Genomic DNA, 19,000 nt, shown 5'->3' with positions numbered 1-19,000 from the left:
CTTCGATTTTAAGTTTATTGAAACTGTCTCTGAGCTCCTTTTCAGACATGTCCTCATGAGTCCTGGTAATGCTGTTGACCAGACGTGTAAATAATCTTTTTGCTGTGGTTCGCTCCACCTTGATTTCCTCGACTGATTTCCCAGCAGCTTGATCCGCCATGTTTACTTTCAATTTGCAGGTTGATTTCAGGCGAGAAGGTAATACTCTAATTGTTCTCATGTATCTTTAGTTGATTGTCTTCCTTCCCCAGGATTCCAGTTTATTTCTCCTGCTGTTCCAGCTAAAAGCTACTAGATTTAGGCAACGCTTTCATAATGGCTTGATTAATAAAGCACCACATCCTATTGTAAACATGCCCTGATATTAATCAATACAGTTAATGCTGTACGTCAGTAAACAAATTAAACCATTTAAACTACTACAATTTACCACAACCAGATAGAACCCATTCCCGGACAATCAACCACAACAAACAACAGTATTACACAACAGAGGGCCAGACTATTGGCGTACGCATTTGCCGCAGATAACGCTAATGCTATCGCTAACGCTAACGCTAACGCCACCCAACCGATCTTCACATCAGCCCCAATGTCTCAGTTGTTGTGCAGTTCAGCTTCCTTATCGGCTGCCTCTCCAAACCTTTCGGACTCGTCAGTCATGCAGTGGCATTGCAGATCTTCATTTTGATCTCAACTACCTGTAAAGTTGTTTGACCGCACCATGACATTATCTCACCACAGATAGACATATAAAAACCTGGCAAAGTACTCCAAACCGCCTCTTAGGTAAGGCCACATTTTTCCATGATAACATGCACACAAACACACACACACACACACACACTCAGACTCCCAGGGTAAAAATAATTACACTTGCCGGTATCGAGGCGGGTTAACATGACCTTTTAAAAAATATAGAATATATAACTACTTAAAAAAAACAAAAAACATGTGGATATGTACCCACATAGAAGCTCACTCATGTATACACACACACACACACACACACGCACACAGAAACAAAACTGGCTTGACAAGCTGGCAGTGCAGTTTCATGGAATTATGAATCAGTGGTTATCAAGCTTCCTTGGAGGTGCTTTATTGACACACTGACACACCTTCATACTTTTGAGACTCATATAGAAGATGCGGATTGGATTTTTCCCACTCTAAAAAAAACATTGTCAGCATTCCAAGAAAGGACTTGTTGTGAATACACGAGCAGACGGATAGACGGTACCATGTATCAACAGCAACGGCTAAAACAATGCATGAAAAAAACGTCCTAAAATAAGTCTTAAGATATCCCCAAAAAAAACAATATTCAATTGAATGTTAAAAACATATTCAAAACACTTTTTCCGTCTACCACGTTGACTGAAAATGTTCTGCTTGAAGTATTGACTTTGAGCTACTGTTGTTACAGCCGTGTCTTCATTGTAAACGCAGTGTTTAAAATCCTATCTCCACATAACATGGCCCTGCCCCACACACACCCAGTTTCATACCCGTGGCATATCATGTGCCGCTGCAAAGAAAAAAATGGCCTCGTGATATGGTATAGAGTAAAGTTTTGTGTACATTTAAAAGCAGTTCATTCTATTCTCCACGTCACACTTGAAATCCCTTGTTCCCTGCCCAACACCAGGATATTGTTGCCCTAAATTTCATCGACTTTCAGTCGTAAATGTCATTTAATCTGAGACCCACCGCCCTTGAAACAAACAGGTTGCGTAACATGCCGGATGAAATGTTTCTGTCAATAACAAAGGTCTCCATAGCAGTTCAACTGAACTGTGCGTACCTTTTCCTGCTTGTCCTGTTTGTCATGCAAAACAATTTCAACAAAGTTACGTCATCAACCATCGAACCAAAGTGTTGGCAAAGAATTCAACGAATTCATTGAAAAACGGCATCAGTTTGAAAGCTAAACAAACGTATCCAAATGAAGCCGAAGATTAATGCGATTCGCAGCCATTTTTCCCACCAGGTTGCATTGTGAGACATGTTGTCTCCTCTAATATATTACAGATAAAATCAGTGCAGTTTTGATCTACATTCATATTCAACTATTTCTGCGTGAGCTTTCTTAACTCTTTGTGACCTCGAGAGAAAACGGCCCCTAGTCTTATAGAACATTAGGACATTATCTTAACCTTACTGTCTGACATGTTTTTACCAAAATGAGGCCAATCCCAAAACATAACCGTTTTCCTTCTTCAGTTTTAAATTGGAGACTCTGAAGGGGGGGGGGAAGGTTTTTGTTACATGACTTATTAACAGTGAAAACAATGAAGAGCATTGAACTATGGAAATGTGTGCCTGGTATTAACTAAGTTCTAATTTTCGTATTTTCTCCTTGTTTTGTTTATTTCCCCGCCATCGCTGGCATATAGAGAATCTAGAGAAGATAAACTAATCCATCGTAAAAAAAAGTATCATAACTCACAGTGAGTCACTAGATCACTTTAAAAGCACCTTATAGCATGTCCAAGCAACATTTAGGATTAATGACTCGATCAAAAAATACAGATATGACGGAGTGTTCATCTCAGGCTTCGTATGTTATTGGGGAGGAGGTTTTGTTCTGTTGTTCTGCGCTTCCACTAGGCATGCAGATTGAGGCCAGACGATTGAATTTGGAATCCAGGTTCAAGACCAAGTCTGGGTCAAAGGAAATGTCAGGGATGGAGGAGGCATCGGGCTCAAAGTTGGCCCCTGCGTCTCCCTCCTCAGCATACACATGAGGAGCGTAATCACCCAGCTCCTCTCCTTGTGCCTCGAGGTTGGACAGCTTCTTTAAAATGCAGAGGAGAAAAAGGAGAATGTGTTTTATAAAGAGAACAAGAATTACCTTAGGTTTGAAAGATTGATTCAACTCGTATCATTACCTTATTTAGTATTTTGAGCAGCATTGCAGAGTTGAATACGTTATTCTCTTGATATGCTGAATATCCACTGCGTCCATTCCAAGTCTGGGAATTCAGAAGCAGATAGAGATCTAACTTAAAACGTCAAAGTTCTATGGATATATTGAAATAAATGAAATAATGGAACATTTCACAGGAAAAGGGTTGGTAGTAGTGTAGATGGCAGATACCCCACGCATAGAGCTTCTGGTAGATACCCCACGCATAGAGCTTCTGTCAGATACCCCACGCATAGAGCTTCTGTCAGATACCCCACGCATAGAGCTGCTGGTAGATACCCCACGCATAGAGCTTCTGTGCAGATGCATCATTCTCGATGCTCCTGTTGACTGGAAAATCAAATAAGGTAGAATTTAAATAACTGCAAATGTCACGGTTGAATAAAATTCTTAATATTTGCCTTTTTAAACTTCGGCGTGTGCAGGATCAACTCAAAGTAAGCTATAGTACCATGTTCATTGTTATGAAGGAACTTGTCACCCAGTGCAATGGGATTTATATTTGAGTAACGGTGGAGCTCTTTTAATGGGATTTGTATTTTCCTTTATATATATGTTGCCAATTTTTACAAAATAAAAATAAAAATCACAACAATAAAAATACTAATAATAATTTCTGTACCTGATTCAAATTGTCCCTTTGATCTGTTGAGATTTTAGTTGGGGCCATTCCAAGCTTCGGCTGGCCATTTGACACAACCTGCAAAAAGGCAATTTCAATTAAAGTTAAGACCATACATTAGTATCTGAAAAACAGTAAGTTGTGCCCTTTTTTATGATGCATAACAGATTAAGAAAAGTTTGCTTCATAGGCTTAAATGAATGTATATTTTCCATCACTTACTGGTAATGCTGTCATTTGGCCGTTTCCTCGGTTTAACGGCTCAAATACCTGTTGACAAATTTAATACATCACTTACGATTTTACAACAAGTCACACTTATATTTATATTTCATAAAAGGAAATATAGGAAAAAATATAAAGATATGAAGAAAGAATATACGAAAGAAAATGATGTAAGGATTTAAGTGTGTGTGTGTGTGTGTGTGTGTGTATTTTGTATTTGACAATTATAACTCTGCAATAAAAGTATTTACTTTGCAGTCAGTTCCCAGTTCCTCAGTGTTAGTCGGCATCAGATGTTGTTCTGTATCTTCGACTGCCATCGACTGCATCTCTCTCTTACATGACAGCAGCAAAGCCAAAAGTAGCACACCTGTGATAAAGAAAACACACACAAATCAAACCGTACAGTCTCATGTCCCAAATGAATCTTTTACCTGAGGAAGGATCAACATGTAATAAAAGATGATGTCAGTTTCATTTAGGAGATAGTGTTCATGTGTGAAAACAATTTAACTTTTTAACTGAAAAAAAAAGACCTCATAATCCTCACAGAATATTCACAATTATGAAGATTTGTCCTACCTGCAAGCAGTAGCATTACAAGCAAAGCAGCCCCAATCCCTCCTCCTCCGAATGAGGCGCTTGCTTTGCGGACGCGACAGTTTGGCCTCGCTGGGTCTTTGCAGTTACACACAGTAACTGACAGGTTGTGTGCAGATATCTCGCCCTGACGGTCTAACACTTCCAGCAACAACTCATATTGTCCTGAAGGAACTGTGGGCTCTTTCACCAGGTTGACTGAATACCCTGTACATCCAAAACAAATCAAATCAAGGTTCCTTTCTACTAGCAATGATCTCGGCTACGTTTTGACGGAGCTGGAGTTCACCTTGCAAAGGGTCAAGCTTCCACTTGCCCTTCTTCTGATCCCGGAGCCTGAAGGTGAACGGTCCACCGTAGGGCTCTTCATCCGGGTCCACGCATGTGATGTTGGCCAGCGACAGTCCATCAGATTGGCACATGTCTATGTTGCTTGCAGCCAGGTTTGGGGCATTGTCGTTCTCATCTGTAATAAGGATTTCCAGGGTTCCAGTGCCTGTCAATGGAGGCTGACCTGGTGACCAAAAACACACGTTGTGCACTTTCAGTAATGTGATAAAGAAATTGGGATCAATAACACATACCCTGTGTAAATGCTCCTGTAGTTCATACCATTGTCGACAGAAAGTATTGTGACCGTATAGACATTGTCTTTCACAAAGACCGACTCTCGGTCAATGATCTTTGTAGTGGTTATTTTCCCAGTCTTGGGGTCCACTGAAACCCAATCAGCTGGATCATCTCCCTTTTTGTAACTGAAACACACTCATGTGGTGTTAGACATTTTCAAGTTCTCTATTAATGTGGAATACTATTGTTCTCTGAGATGTAGCTAGTATCTTCGTGACTTACACAACTGCGTTGGCACTGGCTCCGTCAGGGTCTCTAGCTGTAAATGTTACCAGATGCTTTCCGGCCTCGACGTTCTCAACCACCGTAACTTGTTTTTTAGACGGATGGAAGATTGGAGGCTCGTTGACATCCTCCACAAACAATGTCACTGTGAACTGGTGGGTGGTTGTACCAAGTGTCTCTGTCTCAGTGTTTACTTTCCAGAGACCAGTGTTGCTGCGACGCACCACCTTACAAGAGGAATATGGGATCTCATTCTCTACACTGATAGTCACATTCTGAATGTGACCTTCTTCGTAGTCCAGATGCTGAAAAAACAAAAGTCAAGTAGAGATATATTGAAATTCATCACTGGTAGTCTGCGATTTTTTTTCAATGCAGTGCAAAAAGACTAAAATCGTATGAATTACCACATTCAAGGAAATACATTTAAGTATCACTCTCTTTGGCAGAACTATATAGATCTATATATATATATACATAGATATATATACTGTATAAGACTCTGCTGTAAGTTTCGTTTCACAATAGTCACTTGCTCGCCCACTGACCAATCACAGCACACGCTGCATCTCACTGCAGAGCTGCTCCTGCAAACTGAGCTGCACGTAATGCTGATGTGCTTATAGGCCAGCTAGCAGACTCTGTCACATCAAAGAATACGCCCAACATGTCAAACTAAAGATCTGATTGGTTGAACACTACGACAATCAACAATATCGTCCCCATTCACCTAAACTAAAGGGATTCACTCGTGAGTCTGCAGGCCTGGGGCCTCTCTTCTTACCTAGAGACACAGAGGTGACATCTGATTGGATAAAAGCTCTACTTAAAACAAGCTGCACTGGAAGCAGAGCCACTGAGGAAGACAGTAGCTGTGTAATGAGAAAATAAGATAATGGGAAAAATATTTGTATAAATTATGATACATGTAGTGTATTTAAATTATAAAATAGCTATAACTTTGTGATTCTGTTTAGGCCAGCAGAGAAGGCTTTGCAGGCCCTAACGGCCCGCCACTGACTTTTACCAAATCATAATTGGACTGTAGCTTGAAAAGAAGACAACATACCTTTTCCACATACAGTAGTCCTTCGTTTGTCTCAGGATCAGTAGTGATTCTGAAGTGGTTGTTTGTCTTTCCTTGAATTTTAAACTTGGCTCTCCAGGCCGCTGTTCCTCTGCTGTCTTTGTCCGCAACTTGCAGACGTTTAACAAGAACATTTTCCTCTCTTTCTGTCACTCTCCCGGAACCCTGGAATAAAAAATAATATGCTTTTTTATTTTGAAATGAAACTGTTCAATATTTCATTGCCTTCCCCGTGAAGAAGTAATGGCTCACTGTTTGTCCTGTTATCACAGGGAGATGGTTATTCCCATCTTCTATATTGACTATGACGGTGCTGGAGCTGGAGAGCTGCAGTCCCTCTTCATTGCCTTTGGCCTCCACTATAATGGTGTATTTATCTACTGTCTGGTCGGTAAAAAAAAAAACAGCCACTCAAAAAATATTAGATTTGACTATATTATTCAAATTTAAGGAAATGGAAGTTATGTGATGAACAGATTTGATATTATTGATGAGAGAATCATGCAATGTGTCCTCTCACCTCATGGTCCAGACACCCTTTAAATGAAATGGTTCCAGTAAGAACGAGCTGGGTTAAATCGAACTCCAGATCAGATGGCTCAGGATGGACTGAGACTATTTGTAAATCAAATAGTTGATACTTCTTACTTCTGTCATCATCCGTTGCCCGAACGGTAACCAGGTCTGTGCCTGTCGGTATCAGAAGAAATTAGTTGTTTTATTTTATGTTATCATTTATCAACATGATTAACATGAGAAAAAGAAATAGCAGGTTACCTTGTGATGTTGCCTCTTTTATCCTGGTCTCATACATGTCATGGTCAAACGTTGGAATGTTGTCATCGGCGTCGATAATCAATATATCAATACCCAGCTGCATGTCTACGACGTGACTTTCTCTGTCAAGTGCCTCGAACGTTAGCTGTCATGGAAATGTAAGAATTGTGAAATAATGAAACCCTCCACTGTGCTTCACACACACACACACACACACACACACACACACACACACACACACACACACACACACACAGGTCCAGTAATAATGCTGATTTATTAAAGTCCTTCAAACCTTTATAACTTGGTACTCCTCAAAGTCGACAGGGCGGTGGACTGTAATCACGCCTGTGAGTCTGTCGATTTGTAATACCCCCTTGGGCTCCTCTTCAACACCTTGACCGTGTATATTGAAAAAGGGGAAGTCCTTTTCAACTTCAACCTGCAGGGAGTAGAAACACAAAAGCAGCGAATTTTGCAATGATCTTCCTGCATGTTGTCATATGTAGCCGATACGACAGATAGATACTCACGGTGCCCAGGACGTATGGATAAACTCCATTGTAGCCTTCATCGATGCTGAAGGAATCAATGATCCAGTTTCTCTTTTGCCGCTTCAAAATTACTGAAGATGACGTGTGGACTCCCACACACTGCAGAAACACATTACTCATGCCAGATTAGGTACATTTAGGAGTTTTTTGTAAGAGTAATTATTTACAAAGACACAAAACAACTTGTAATTAAACTCAAGTCACTCAGTTTGTTGCACAACACCTCTTCTAGAGCAGTGCTCGGTGAAAGGGACGAGATCAAGTACATTATCTATAATCTATAATGTTGACAGAAAAATCTGGGTCTGCTGCATTGGTTGTCATTATGATTGAATGATATTTAATTTGTACTTTCCAAATTGACCATACTTTATAGCTGTTCTGACTGTTGACCTTTATATTTTCAACCCTTCTGTCCAGAAATACTGACACTTAAGATAAATTCTTACCAGCATCAGGAAAAGCCCGAGGTGTATTGTCTCCATAGTTAATCTAGATCATGTCTTTTTTAGAGTTATTTCCTTAGTTGATAGCGTAGTCCTTGGATGCAGCTGAATGGAAGATTAATTGCATGCCAATACAGGTTCCGGCTGCATTGCACCTGTGAGTGGCAGGGCCTGTGTTACCATAATTGATCTCACATGAACTTTTATAGGTCTGTCTTGTAGCAGCTGGGTGTGTACAAAGTACTGTGTGTGTGTGTGTGCGTGTGTGTGAGAATATTTGTTTGGTCTGTAACACTTTCTGCTTTCTGTTTATTTCCAGTGAAATTGGGAAGGGCTGTAGGTTTCAGTCTAATGGTGTTTGGCATGGGGTAATTTGAAGTCATGGCCCCAGGTGATCTTTCAGCAGCATCCTCTCTCCTAGCTTGTATGTAGTCTGCCTTTCTGGAGACCAACTTTGGAAGGAGGAGTTGAAGTCCTTTTAAGTGGCCCTTAAAGTCCTCCTGTTCACTTTTGGGGATCCATACTTTCCACCGACTGTGCGCCTCTGTTGCGGTCTTTACCAGTCCTTGCAAGTGGTTAAGCATGAATTCATATGCCTCCTGGTTACAATCGGGCCGCACGGCAGCAGCACGGTCACACTTGCCCTCTGCTGCTTGAAATGCTGTTGACAATTCACTCTTCCCAAAGTTGACCCAAAGTGCTTCCTGAATCAGACCTCTGGTCTCCTTTAATTTCATATGACACTCATTGGAAGTCCTTGCTAGGTTGGCTTTTTGCTGTTCAGTTAATACAGCATATTCTCCTGTATCCAGCTCCACCTCCAGTTCAGCAATGAATCCAGCCTCCACATCTACATTTGTTCCCATGACTTTCTCAGCTTCGATTTTAAGTTTATTGAAACTGTCTCTGAGCTCCTTTTCAGACATGTCCTCATGAGTCCTGGTAATGCTGTTGACCAGACGTGTAAATAATCTTTTTGCTGTGGTTCGCTCCACCTTGATTTCCTCGACTGATTTCCCAGCAGCTTGATCCGCCATGTTTACTTTCAATTTGCAGGTTGATTTCAGGCGAGAAGGTAATACTCTAATTGTTCTCATGTATCTTTAGTTGATTGTCTTCCTTCCCCAGGATTCCAGTTTATTTCTCCTGCTGTTCCAGCTAAAAGCTACTAGATTTAGGCAACGCTTTCATAATGGCTTGATTAATAAAGCACCACATCCTATTGTAAACATGCCCTGATATTAATCAATACAGTTAATGCTGTACGTCAGTAAACAAATTAAACCATTTAAACTACTACAATTTACCACAACCAGATAGAACCCATTCCCGGACAATCAACCACAACAAACAACAGTATTACACAACAGAGGGCCAGACTATTGGCGTACGCATTTGCCGCAGATAACGCTAATGCTATCGCTAACGCTAACGCTAACGCCACCCAACCGATCTTCACATCAGCCCCAATGTCTCAGTTGTTGTGCAGTTCAGCTTCCTTATCGGCTGCCTCTCCAAACCTTTCGGACTCGTCAGTCATGCAGTGGCATTGCAGATCTTCATTTTGATCTCAACTACCTGTAAAGTTGTTTGACCGCACCATGACATTATCTCACCACAGATAGACATATAAAAACCTGGCAAAGTACTCCAAACCGCCTCTTAGGTAAGGCCACATTTTTCCATGATAACATGCACACAAACACACACACACACACACACACTCAGACTCCCAGGGTAAAAATAATTACACTTGCCGGTATCGAGGCGGGTTAACATGACCTTTTAAAAAATATAGAATATATAACTACTTAAAAAAAACAAAAAACATGTGGATATGTACCCACATAGAAGCTCACTCATGTATACACACACACACACACACACACGCACACAGAAACAAAACTGGCTTGACAAGCTGGCAGTGCAGTTTCATGGAATTATGAATCAGTGGTTATCAAGCTTCCTTGGAGGTGCTTTATTGACACACTGACACACCTTCATACTTTTGAGACTCATATAGAAGATGCGGATTGGATTTTTCCCACTCTAAAAAAAACATTGTCAGCATTCCAAGAAAGGACTTGTTGTGAATACACGAGCAGACGGATAGACGGTACCATGTATCAACAGCAACGGCTAAAACAATGCATGAAAAAAACGTCCTAAAATAAGTCTTAAGATATCCCCAAAAAAAACAATATTCAATTGAATGTTAAAAACATATTCAAAACACTTTTTCCGTCTACCACGTTGACTGAAAATGTTCTGCTTGAAGTATTGACTTTGAGCTACTGTTGTTACAGCCGTGTCTTCATTGTAAACGCAGTGTTTAAAATCCTATCTCCACATAACATGGCCCTGCCCCACACACACCCAGTTTCATACCCGTGGCATATCATGTGCCGCTGCAAAGAAAAAAATGGCCTCGTGATATGGTATAGAGTAAAGTTTTGTGTACATTTAAAAGCAGTTCATTCTATTCTCCACGTCACACTTGAAATCCCTTGTTCCCTGCCCAACACCAGGATATTGTTGCCCTAAATTTCATCGACTTTCAGTCGTAAATGTCATTTAATCTGAGACCCACCGCCCTTGAAACAAACAGGTTGCGTAACATGCCGGATGAAATGTTTCTGTCAATAACAAAGGTCTCCATAGCAGTTCAACTGAACTGTGCGTACCTTTTCCTGCTTGTCCTGTTTGTCATGCAAAACAATTTCAACAAAGTTACGTCATCAACCATCGAACCAAAGTGTTGGCAAAGAATTCAACGAATTCATTGAAAAACGGCATCAGTTTGAAAGCTAAACAAACGTATCCAAATGAAGCCGAAGATTAATGCGATTCGCAGCCATTTTTCCCACCAGGTTGCATTGTGAGACATGTTGTCTCCTCTAATATATTACAGATAAAATCAGTGCAGTTTTGATCTACATTCATATTCAACTATTTCTGCGTGAGCTTTCTTAACTCTTTGTGACCTCGAGAGAAAACGGCCCCTAGTCTTATAGAACATTAGGACATTATCTTAACCTTACTGTCTGACATGTTTTTACCAAAATGAGGCCAATCCCAAAACATAACCGTTTTCCTTCTTCAGTTTTAAATTGGAGACTCTGAAGGGGGGGGAAGGTTTTTGTTACATGACTTATTAACAGTGAAAACAATGAAGAGCATTGAACTATGGAATTGTGTGCCTGGTATTAACTAAGTTCTAATTTTCGTATTTTCTCCTTGTTTTGTTTATTTCCCCGCCATCGCTGGCATATAGAGAATCTAGAGAAGATAAACTAATCCATGGTAAAAAAAAGTATCATAACTCACAGTGAGTCACTAGATCACTTTAAAAGCACCTTATAGCATGTCCAAGCAACATTTAGGATTAATGACTCGATCAAAAAATACAGATATGACTGAGTGTTCATCTCAGGCTTCGTATGTTATTGGGGAGGAGGTTTTGTTCTGTTGTTCTGCGCTTCCACTAGGCATGCAGATTGAGGCCAGACGATTGAATTTGGAATCCAGGTTCAAGACCAAGTCTGGGTCAAAGGAAATGTCAGGGATGGAGGAGGCATCGGGCTCAAAGTTGGCCCCTGCGTCTCCCTCCTCAGCATACACATGAGGAGCGTAATCACCCAGCTCCTCTCCTTGTGCCTCGAGGTTGGACAGCTTCTTTAAAATGCAGAGGAGAAAAAGGAGAATGTGTTTTATAAAGAGAACAAGAATTACCTTAGGTTTGAAAGATTGATTCAACTCGTATCATTACCTTATTTAGTATTTTGAGCAGCATTGCAGAGTTGAATACGTTATTCTCTTGATATGCTGAATATCCACTGCGTCCATTCCAAGTCTGGGAATTCAGAAGCAGATAGAGATCTAACTTAAAACGTCAAAGTTCTATGGATATATTGAAATAAATGAAATAATGGAACATTTCACAGGAAAAGGGTTGGTAGTAGTGTAGATGGCAGATACCCCACGCATAGAGCTTCTGGCAGATACCCCACGCATAGAGCTTCTGGCAGATACCTCACGCATAGAGCTTCTGTGCAGATTTATCATTCTCGATGCTCCTGTTGACTGGAAAATCAAATAAGGTAGAATTTAAATAACTGCAAATGTCACGGTTGAGTAAAATTCTTAATATTTGCCTTTTTAAACTTCGGCGTGTTACTCACATAAAATAATAATAACAATAATAACAATAATAACAATAATAACAATAATAACAATAATAACAATAACAACAATAAAAACAATAATAACAATTTCAGTACCGAACGAGAAGAGCCCCAACGCCTAAAGTGTCCTTCTGGCATTGGGCTAATTGGAAACTGTGGAAAAAAATATCACTTTCAAAATCATTTTAAATAGTGTCCTTTTGTCACTAGACAACATAAGCATAATTTTTGCAATTTATTTCAGAATGTTCTAGCTGTCAACAAAGCTAATGAAAAGACCAAAACCAAGAGTGTGTTGTTGTGTGACATTGTGTGTTGTTGTGTGACATTAAGCCCCAAGTTCAATCATTCCCAATGAAAATGTAAATAAAAAACATTGAAAACCTTTCACAAATATTAACTTTTTATTAAAAAGAAGGCTAAATAATTTCCTAAAACATTACTCGAGAGTAAATAGTATACATAAAAGTGAAAGCTTTGGTGTGTTAGAGTATTTGCAGCAGCAGGACGGTGTCTGCAGGATCAACTCAAAGTAAGCTATAGTACCATGTTCATTGTTATGAAGGAACTTGTCACCCAGTGCAATGGGATTTATATTTGAGTAACGGTGGAGCTCTTTTAATGGGATTTGTATTTTCCTTTATATATATGTTGCCAATTTTTACAAAATAAAAATAAAAATCACAACAATAAAAATACTAATAATAATTTCTGTACCTGATTCAAATTGTCCCTTTGATCTGTTGAGATTTTAGTTGGGGCCATTCCAAGCTTCTGCTGGTCATTTGACACAACCTGCAAAAAGGCAATTTCAATTAAAGTCAAGACCATACATTAGTATCTGAAAAACAGTAAGTTGTGCCCTTTTTTATGATGCATAACAGATTAAGAAAAGTTTGCTTCATAGGCTTAAATGAATGTATATTTTCCATCACTTACTGGTAATGCTGTCATTTGGCCGTTTCCTCGGTTTAACGGCTCAAATACCTGTTGACAAATTTAATACATCACTTACGATTTTACAACAAGTCACACTTATATTTATATTTCATAAAAGAAAATATAGGAAAAAATATAAAGATATGAAGAAAGAATATACGAAAGAAAATTATGTAAGGATTTAAGTGTGTGTGTGTGTGTGTGTGTGTGTATGTGTATTTTGTATTTGACAATTATAACTCTGCAATAAAAGTATTTACTTTGCAGTCAGTTCCCGGTTTCTCAATGTTACTCTCCATCAGATGTTGTTTTGTATCTTCGACTGCCATCGACTGCATCTCTCTCTTACATGACAGCAGCAAAGCCAAAAGTAGCACACCTGTGATAAAGAAAACACACACAAATCAAACCGTACAGTCTCATGTCCCAAATGAATCTTTTACCTGAGGAAGGATCAACATGTAATAAAAGATGATGTCAGTTTCATTTAGAAGATAGTGTTCGAGTGTGAAAACAATTTAACTTTTTAACTGAAAAAAAAAGACCTCATAATCCTCACAGAATATTCACAATTATGAAGATTTGTCCTACCTGCAAGCAGTAGCATTACAAGCAAAGCAGCCCCAATCCCTCCTCCTCCGAATGAGGCGCTTGCTTTGCGGACGCGACAGTTTGGCCTCGCTGGGTCTTTGCAGTTACACACAGTAACTGACAGGTTGTGTGCAGATATCTCGCCCTGACGGTCTAACACTTCCAGCAACAACTCATATTGTCCTGAAGGAACTGTGGGCTCTTTCACCAGGTTGACTGAATAACCTGTACATCCAAAACAAATTGACACATTGTCAAGAATCATTGTGACATACTGTATAACTTAGACTTCAAGGTTCCTTTCTACTAGCAATGATCTCGGCTACGTTTTGACGGAGCTGGAGTTCACCTTGCAAAGGGTCAAGCTTCCACTTGCCCTTCTTCTGATCCCGGAGCCTGAAGGTGAACGGTCCACCGTAGGGCTCTTCATCCGGGTCCACGCCCGTGATGTTGGCCAGCGACAGTCCATCAGATTGGCACATGTCTATGTTGCTTGCAGCCAGGTTTGGGGCATTGTCGTTCTCATCTGTAATAAGGATTTCCAGGGTTCCAGTGCCTGTCAATGGAGGCTGACCTGGTGACCAAAAACACACGTTGTGCACTTTCAGTAATGCGATAAAGGAATTGTGATCAATAACACATACACTGTGTAAATACTCCTGTAGTTCATACCATTGTCGACAGAAAGTATTGTGACCGTATAGACATTGTCTTTCACAAAGACCGACTCTCGGTCAATGATCTTTGTAGTGGTTATTTTCCCAGTCTTGGGGTCCACTGAAACCCAATCAGCTGGATCGTCTCCCTTTTTGTAACTGAAACACACTCATGTGGTGTTAGACATTTTCAAGTTCTCTATTAATGTGGAATACTATTGTTCTCTGAGATGTAGCTAGTATCTTCGTGACTTACACAACTGCGTTGGCACCGGCTCCGTCAGGGTCTTTAGCTGTAAATGTTACCAGATGCTTTCCGGCCTCGACATTCTCAACCACCGTAACTTGTTTTTTAGACGGATGGAAGATTGGAGGCTCGTTGACATCCTCCACAAACAATGTCACTGTGAACTGGTGGGTGGTTGTACCAAGTGTCTCTGTCTCAGTGTTTACTTCCCAGAGACCAGTGTTGCTGCGACGCACCACCTTACAAGAGGAATATGGGATCTCATTCTCTACACTGATAGTCACATTCTGAATGTGACCTTCTTCGTAGTCCAGATGCTGAAAAAACAAAAGTCAAGAAGAGATATATTGAAATTCATCACTGGTAGTCTGCGATTTTTTTTCAATGCAGTGCAAAAAGACTAAAATCGTATGAATTACCACATTCAAGGAACTACATTTAAGTATCACTCTCTTTGGCAGCACTATATATATATATATATATGGACAGACTTTTCCTTTTTTAAAGTTCATTAAAAATCAATAATGTTTTTGAGAATTGATACAGTATCACTAAACATAATATTGCGATACTCAATTGTGAGTTGATATTTTCTTGCATGCCGTATGGTGGTGGCTTTACCATTTTAAAGAAAGGTACAGTGGAGCATAGTTGTTGTGGTTCAAGCCTTTGTGAGAGCAGTATGCAAATATAATGAGTACTGCAAGTACACAAATCAACAAAGGGCATCTGTGGGGAAGCAGCTTACTCAGGAATCTCAGGAACTCCACAAGGAAGTGTGATCGAATGTGCTTTATCAAAAGAGTAGAACGTATTGTATCAGTTCTTTATTCTCTAGTGTTTATTTTTTTAAGATACCAAATTGAACTGAGGTTTTAGTGAGAAAAGTGAGTGCTTTGCATTAAAAACAAAAAAGGGTTTTGTGTACTTTTACCAGTGGCGGGCCGTGCATTTTATACCTGGGCCTTCACTGCTGAAATACCACCTTATAACCACATGATGGCGCCACAGCTAGGGTTATTATTCGTTTCTTGGGCTGTAACTATTTATGTATTCGTATTAAACCGTTCGGTACGAGGCTTACAAACCGAACAATACGGTTGAATAATACTAGTGCATTTGAAAAATGCAAAAGCTTAAATTGTAGGAAATATAATGTTTTCTGCGCTCACTAGGACAGAGCGGTCTGTGTGACCTCTGAACCAGAACAAAAACAGCAGGGGCTCCGCAAGTGTTCCGGGAGGCTAGGCTAACTAGCTTAACGGAAAAACAACAGCAGCAACATGCATTCTGCTACACACTCAAGGGCCATTCAGATATTAGATGTAAAAAAACGAACCAGTTGATTTACCAAATGCTGATCACATCCTCCTTTCTTTGTTGACAAAGAGTTTAATCCCACGGTTAAATCCCAACTCACAAATCCGTTTCTCTTCCAATTTCAGCCATTGAGTGTTAAAAAACAAAGCTAGGTAAAAAAAAAAAATAATCTACACCGAGCAAAATGCAAAAAATATCATAATTTCTCTTACTACTCCGACTAAGACTCTGCTGTAAGTTTCGTTTCACAATAGTCACTTGCTCGCCCACTGACCAATCACAGCACACGCTGCATCTCACTGCAGAGCTGCTCCTGCAAACTGAGCTGCACGTAATGCTGATGTGCTTATAGGCCAGCTAGCAGACTCTGGCACATCAAAGAATACGCCCAACATGTCAAACTAAAGATCTGATTGGTTGAACACTATGACAATCAACAATATCGTCCCCATTCACCTAAACTAAAGGGATTCACTCGTGAGTCTGCAGGCCTGGGGCCTCTCTTCTTACCTAGAGACACAGAGGTGACATCTGATTGGATAAAAGCTCTACTTAAAACAAGCTGCACTGGAAGCAGAGCCACTGAGGAAGACAGTAGCTGTGTAATGAGAAAATAAGATAATGGGAAAAATATTTGTATAAATTATGATACATGTAGTGTATTTAAATTATAAAATAGCTATAACTTTGTGATTCTGTTTAGGCCAGCAGAGAAGGCTTTGCAGGCCCTGACGGCCCGCCACTGACTTTTACCAAATAATAATTGGACTGTAGCTTGAAAAGAAGACAACATACCTTTTCCACATACAGTAGTCCTTCGTTTGTCTCAGGATCAGTAGTGATTCTGAAGTGGTTGTTTGTGTTTCCTTGAATTTGAAACTTGGCTCTCCAGGCCGCTGTTCCTCTGGTGTCTTTGTCCGCAACTTGCAGACGTTTAACAAGAACATTTTCCTCTCTTTCTTTCACTCTCCCGGAACCCTGGAATAAAAAATAATATGCTTTTTTATTTTGAAATGAAACTGTTCAATATTTCATTGCCTTCCCCGTGAAGAAGTAATGGCTCACTGTTTGTCCCGTTATCACAGGGAGATGGTTATTCCCATCTTCTATATTGACTATGACGGTGCTGGAGCTGGAGAGCTGCAGTCCCTCTTCATTGCCTTTGGCCTCCACTATAATGGTGTATTTATCTACTGTCTGGTCGGTAAAAAAAAAAACAGCCACTCAAAAAATATTAGATTTGGCTATATTATTCAAATTTAAGGAGATGGAAGTTATGTGATGAACAGATTTGATATTATTGATTAGAGAATCATGCAATGTGTCCTCTCACCTCATGGTCCAGACACCCTTTAAATGAAATGGTTCCAGTTAGAACGAGCTGGGTTATGTCGAACTCCAGATCAGATGGCTCAGGATGGACTGAGACTATTTGTAAATCAAATAGTTGATACTTCTTACTTCTGTCACCATCCGTTGCCCGAACGGTAACCAGGTCTGTGCCTGTCGGTATCAGAAGAAATTAGTTAGTTTTATTTTATGTTATCATTTATTAACATGATTAACATGAGAAAAAGAAATAGCAGGTTACCTTGTGATGTTGCCTCTTTTATGCTGGTCTCATACCTGTCGTGGTCAAACGTTGGAATGTTGTCATCGGCGTCGATAATCAATATCTCAATGCCCAGCTGCATGTCTACGGCGTGACTTTCTCTGTCAAGTGCCTGGAACGTTAGCTGTCATGGAAATGTAAGAATTGTGAAATAATGAAACCCTCCACTGTGCTTCACACACACACACACACACACACACACACACACACACACACACACACACACACACACACACACACACACACACACAGGTCCAGTAATAATGCTGTTTTAGTAAAGTCCTTCAAACCTTTATAACTTGGTACTTCTCAAAGTCGACAGGGCGGTGGACTGTAATCACGCCTGTGAGTCTGCCGATTTGTAATACCCCCTTGGGCTCCTCTTCAACACCTTGACCGTGTATATTGAAAAAGGGGAAGTTCTTTTCAACTTCAACCTGCAGGGAGTAGAAACACAAAAGCAGCGAATTTTGCAATGATCTTCCTGCATCTTGTCATATGTAGCCGATACGACAGATAGATACTCACGGTGCCCAGGACGTATGGATAAACTCCATTGTAGCCTTCATCGATGCTGAAGGAATCAATGATCCAGTTTCTCTTTTGCCGCTTCAAAATTACTGAAGATGACGCGTGGACTCCCACACACTGCAGAAACACATTACTCATGCCAGATTAGGTACATTTAGGAGTTTTTTGTAAGAGTAAGTATTTACAAAGACACTTCAAAACAACTTGTAATTAAACTCAAGTCACTCAGTTTGTTGCACAACACCTCTTCTAGAGCAGTGCTCGGTGAAAGGGACGAGATCAAGTACATTATCTATAATCTATAATGTTGACAGACAAATCTGGGTCTGCTGCATTGGTTGTCATTATGATTGATTGAAAATTAATTTGTACTTTCCAAATTGACCATACTTTATAGCTGTTCTGACTGTTGACCTTTATATTTTCAATCCTTCTGTCCAGAAATACTGACACTTAAGATAAATTCTTACCAGCATCAGGAAAAGCCAGAGGTGTATTGTCTCCATAGTTAATCTAGATCATGTCTTTTTTAGAGTTGTTATTTCCTTAGTTGATAGCGTAGTCCTTGGCTGCAGCTGTATGGAAGATTAACTGCATGCCAATGCAGGTTCTGGCTGCATTGCACCTGCGAGTGGGAGGGCCTGTGTTACCATAAATGATCTCACATGAACTTTTATAGGTCTGTCTTCTGTTTTTATAGGCAGCTGGGTGTGTACAAAGTACTGTGTGTGTGTGTGTGTGTATGAGAATATTTGTTTGGTCTGTAACACTTTCTGCTACATGCAAATATGAGAATAGTGACGTTACTGTATACGTTACAGA

General features: G+C 40.0%; 2 protein-coding genes across 3 annotated transcripts; both read right to left on the bottom strand.

Annotated features, from left to right (window-relative positions):
- Positions 1–1,086: 1,086 nt before the first annotated feature.
- Positions 1,087–8,287, bottom strand: LOC306706429 (cadherin-like protein 26). The gene is made up of 17 exons (XM_079173509.1): positions 8,102–8,287; positions 7,632–7,751; positions 7,394–7,540; positions 7,099–7,243; positions 6,842–7,011; positions 6,574–6,705; positions 6,304–6,486; positions 5,232–5,539; positions 4,992–5,134; positions 4,669–4,893; positions 4,362–4,586; positions 4,031–4,149; positions 3,777–3,824; positions 3,555–3,632; positions 3,104–3,262; positions 2,895–2,978; positions 1,087–2,800 (listed from the first exon to the last, which is right to left on the bottom strand). The coding sequence occupies exons 1-17, from the start codon at positions 8,135–8,137 to the stop codon at positions 2,555–2,557; spliced, it is 2,568 nt and encodes an 855-aa protein (XP_079029635.1). The 5' UTR covers positions 8,138–8,287; the 3' UTR covers positions 1,087–2,554.
- A 1,774-nt stretch (positions 8,288–10,061) lies between these two features.
- On the bottom strand, positions 10,062–18,791 carry LOC306706413 (cadherin-like protein 26). 2 transcript variants are annotated; one of them, XM_079173491.1, is made up of 19 exons: positions 18,649–18,791; positions 18,176–18,295; positions 17,938–18,084; positions 17,627–17,771; positions 17,497–17,538; positions 17,369–17,385; positions 17,101–17,232; positions 16,831–17,013; positions 14,725–15,032; positions 14,485–14,627; positions 14,162–14,386; positions 13,813–14,037; positions 13,482–13,600; positions 13,222–13,269; positions 13,000–13,077; positions 12,379–12,435; positions 12,077–12,181; positions 11,868–11,951; positions 10,062–11,773 (listed from the first exon to the last, which is right to left on the bottom strand). In XM_079173491.1, exons 1-19 carry the CDS (start codon positions 18,682–18,684, stop codon positions 11,528–11,530), a joined length of 2,460 nt encoding a protein of 819 aa, XP_079029617.1. In that variant the 5' UTR covers positions 18,685–18,791; the 3' UTR covers positions 10,062–11,527. The 2 variants fall into 2 exon arrangements, with proteins under 2 accessions (XP_079029617.1, XP_079029616.1); XM_079173490.1 differs by having other exon boundaries at positions 17,369–17,538.
- Between the last annotated feature and the right edge of the window lie 209 nt (positions 18,792–19,000).

This window comes from Pholis gunnellus (assembly GCF_910591455.1).
Source record: "Pholis gunnellus genome assembly, chromosome: 2".
In the NCBI taxonomy this organism is placed as follows: Eukaryota; Metazoa; Chordata; class Actinopteri; order Perciformes; family Pholidae; genus Pholis; species Pholis gunnellus.
Note: the sequence above shows the minus strand (reverse complement) of the source record. Positions and strands in the feature narration are given on the sequence as shown.

Coding starts and splice junctions, on each gene's coding strand:
- LOC306706429 (XM_079173509.1), bottom strand. CDS start 8,137: ATGGAGACAATACACCTCGGGCTTTTCCTGATGCTG. Junction 7,244..7,393: donor AGGAGTACCAAGTTATAAAG/GTTTGAAGGACT, acceptor TTTCCATGACAG/CTAACGTTCGAGGCACTTGA. Junction 3,825..4,030: donor AACTGGGAACTGACTGCAAA/GTAAATACTTTT, acceptor ATTTGTCAACAG/GTATTTGAGCCGTTAAACCG.
- LOC306706413 (XM_079173490.1), bottom strand. CDS start 18,684: ATGGAGACAATACACCTCTGGCTTTTCCTGATGCTG. Junction 18,085..18,175: donor ATCCATACGTCCTGGGCACC/GTGAGTATCTAT, acceptor TACTCCCTGCAG/GTTGAAGTTGAAAAGAACTT. Junction 17,014..17,100: donor CTGTGATAACGGGACAAACA/GTGAGCCATTAC, acceptor TTTTTATTCCAG/GGTTCCGGGAGAGTGAAAGA.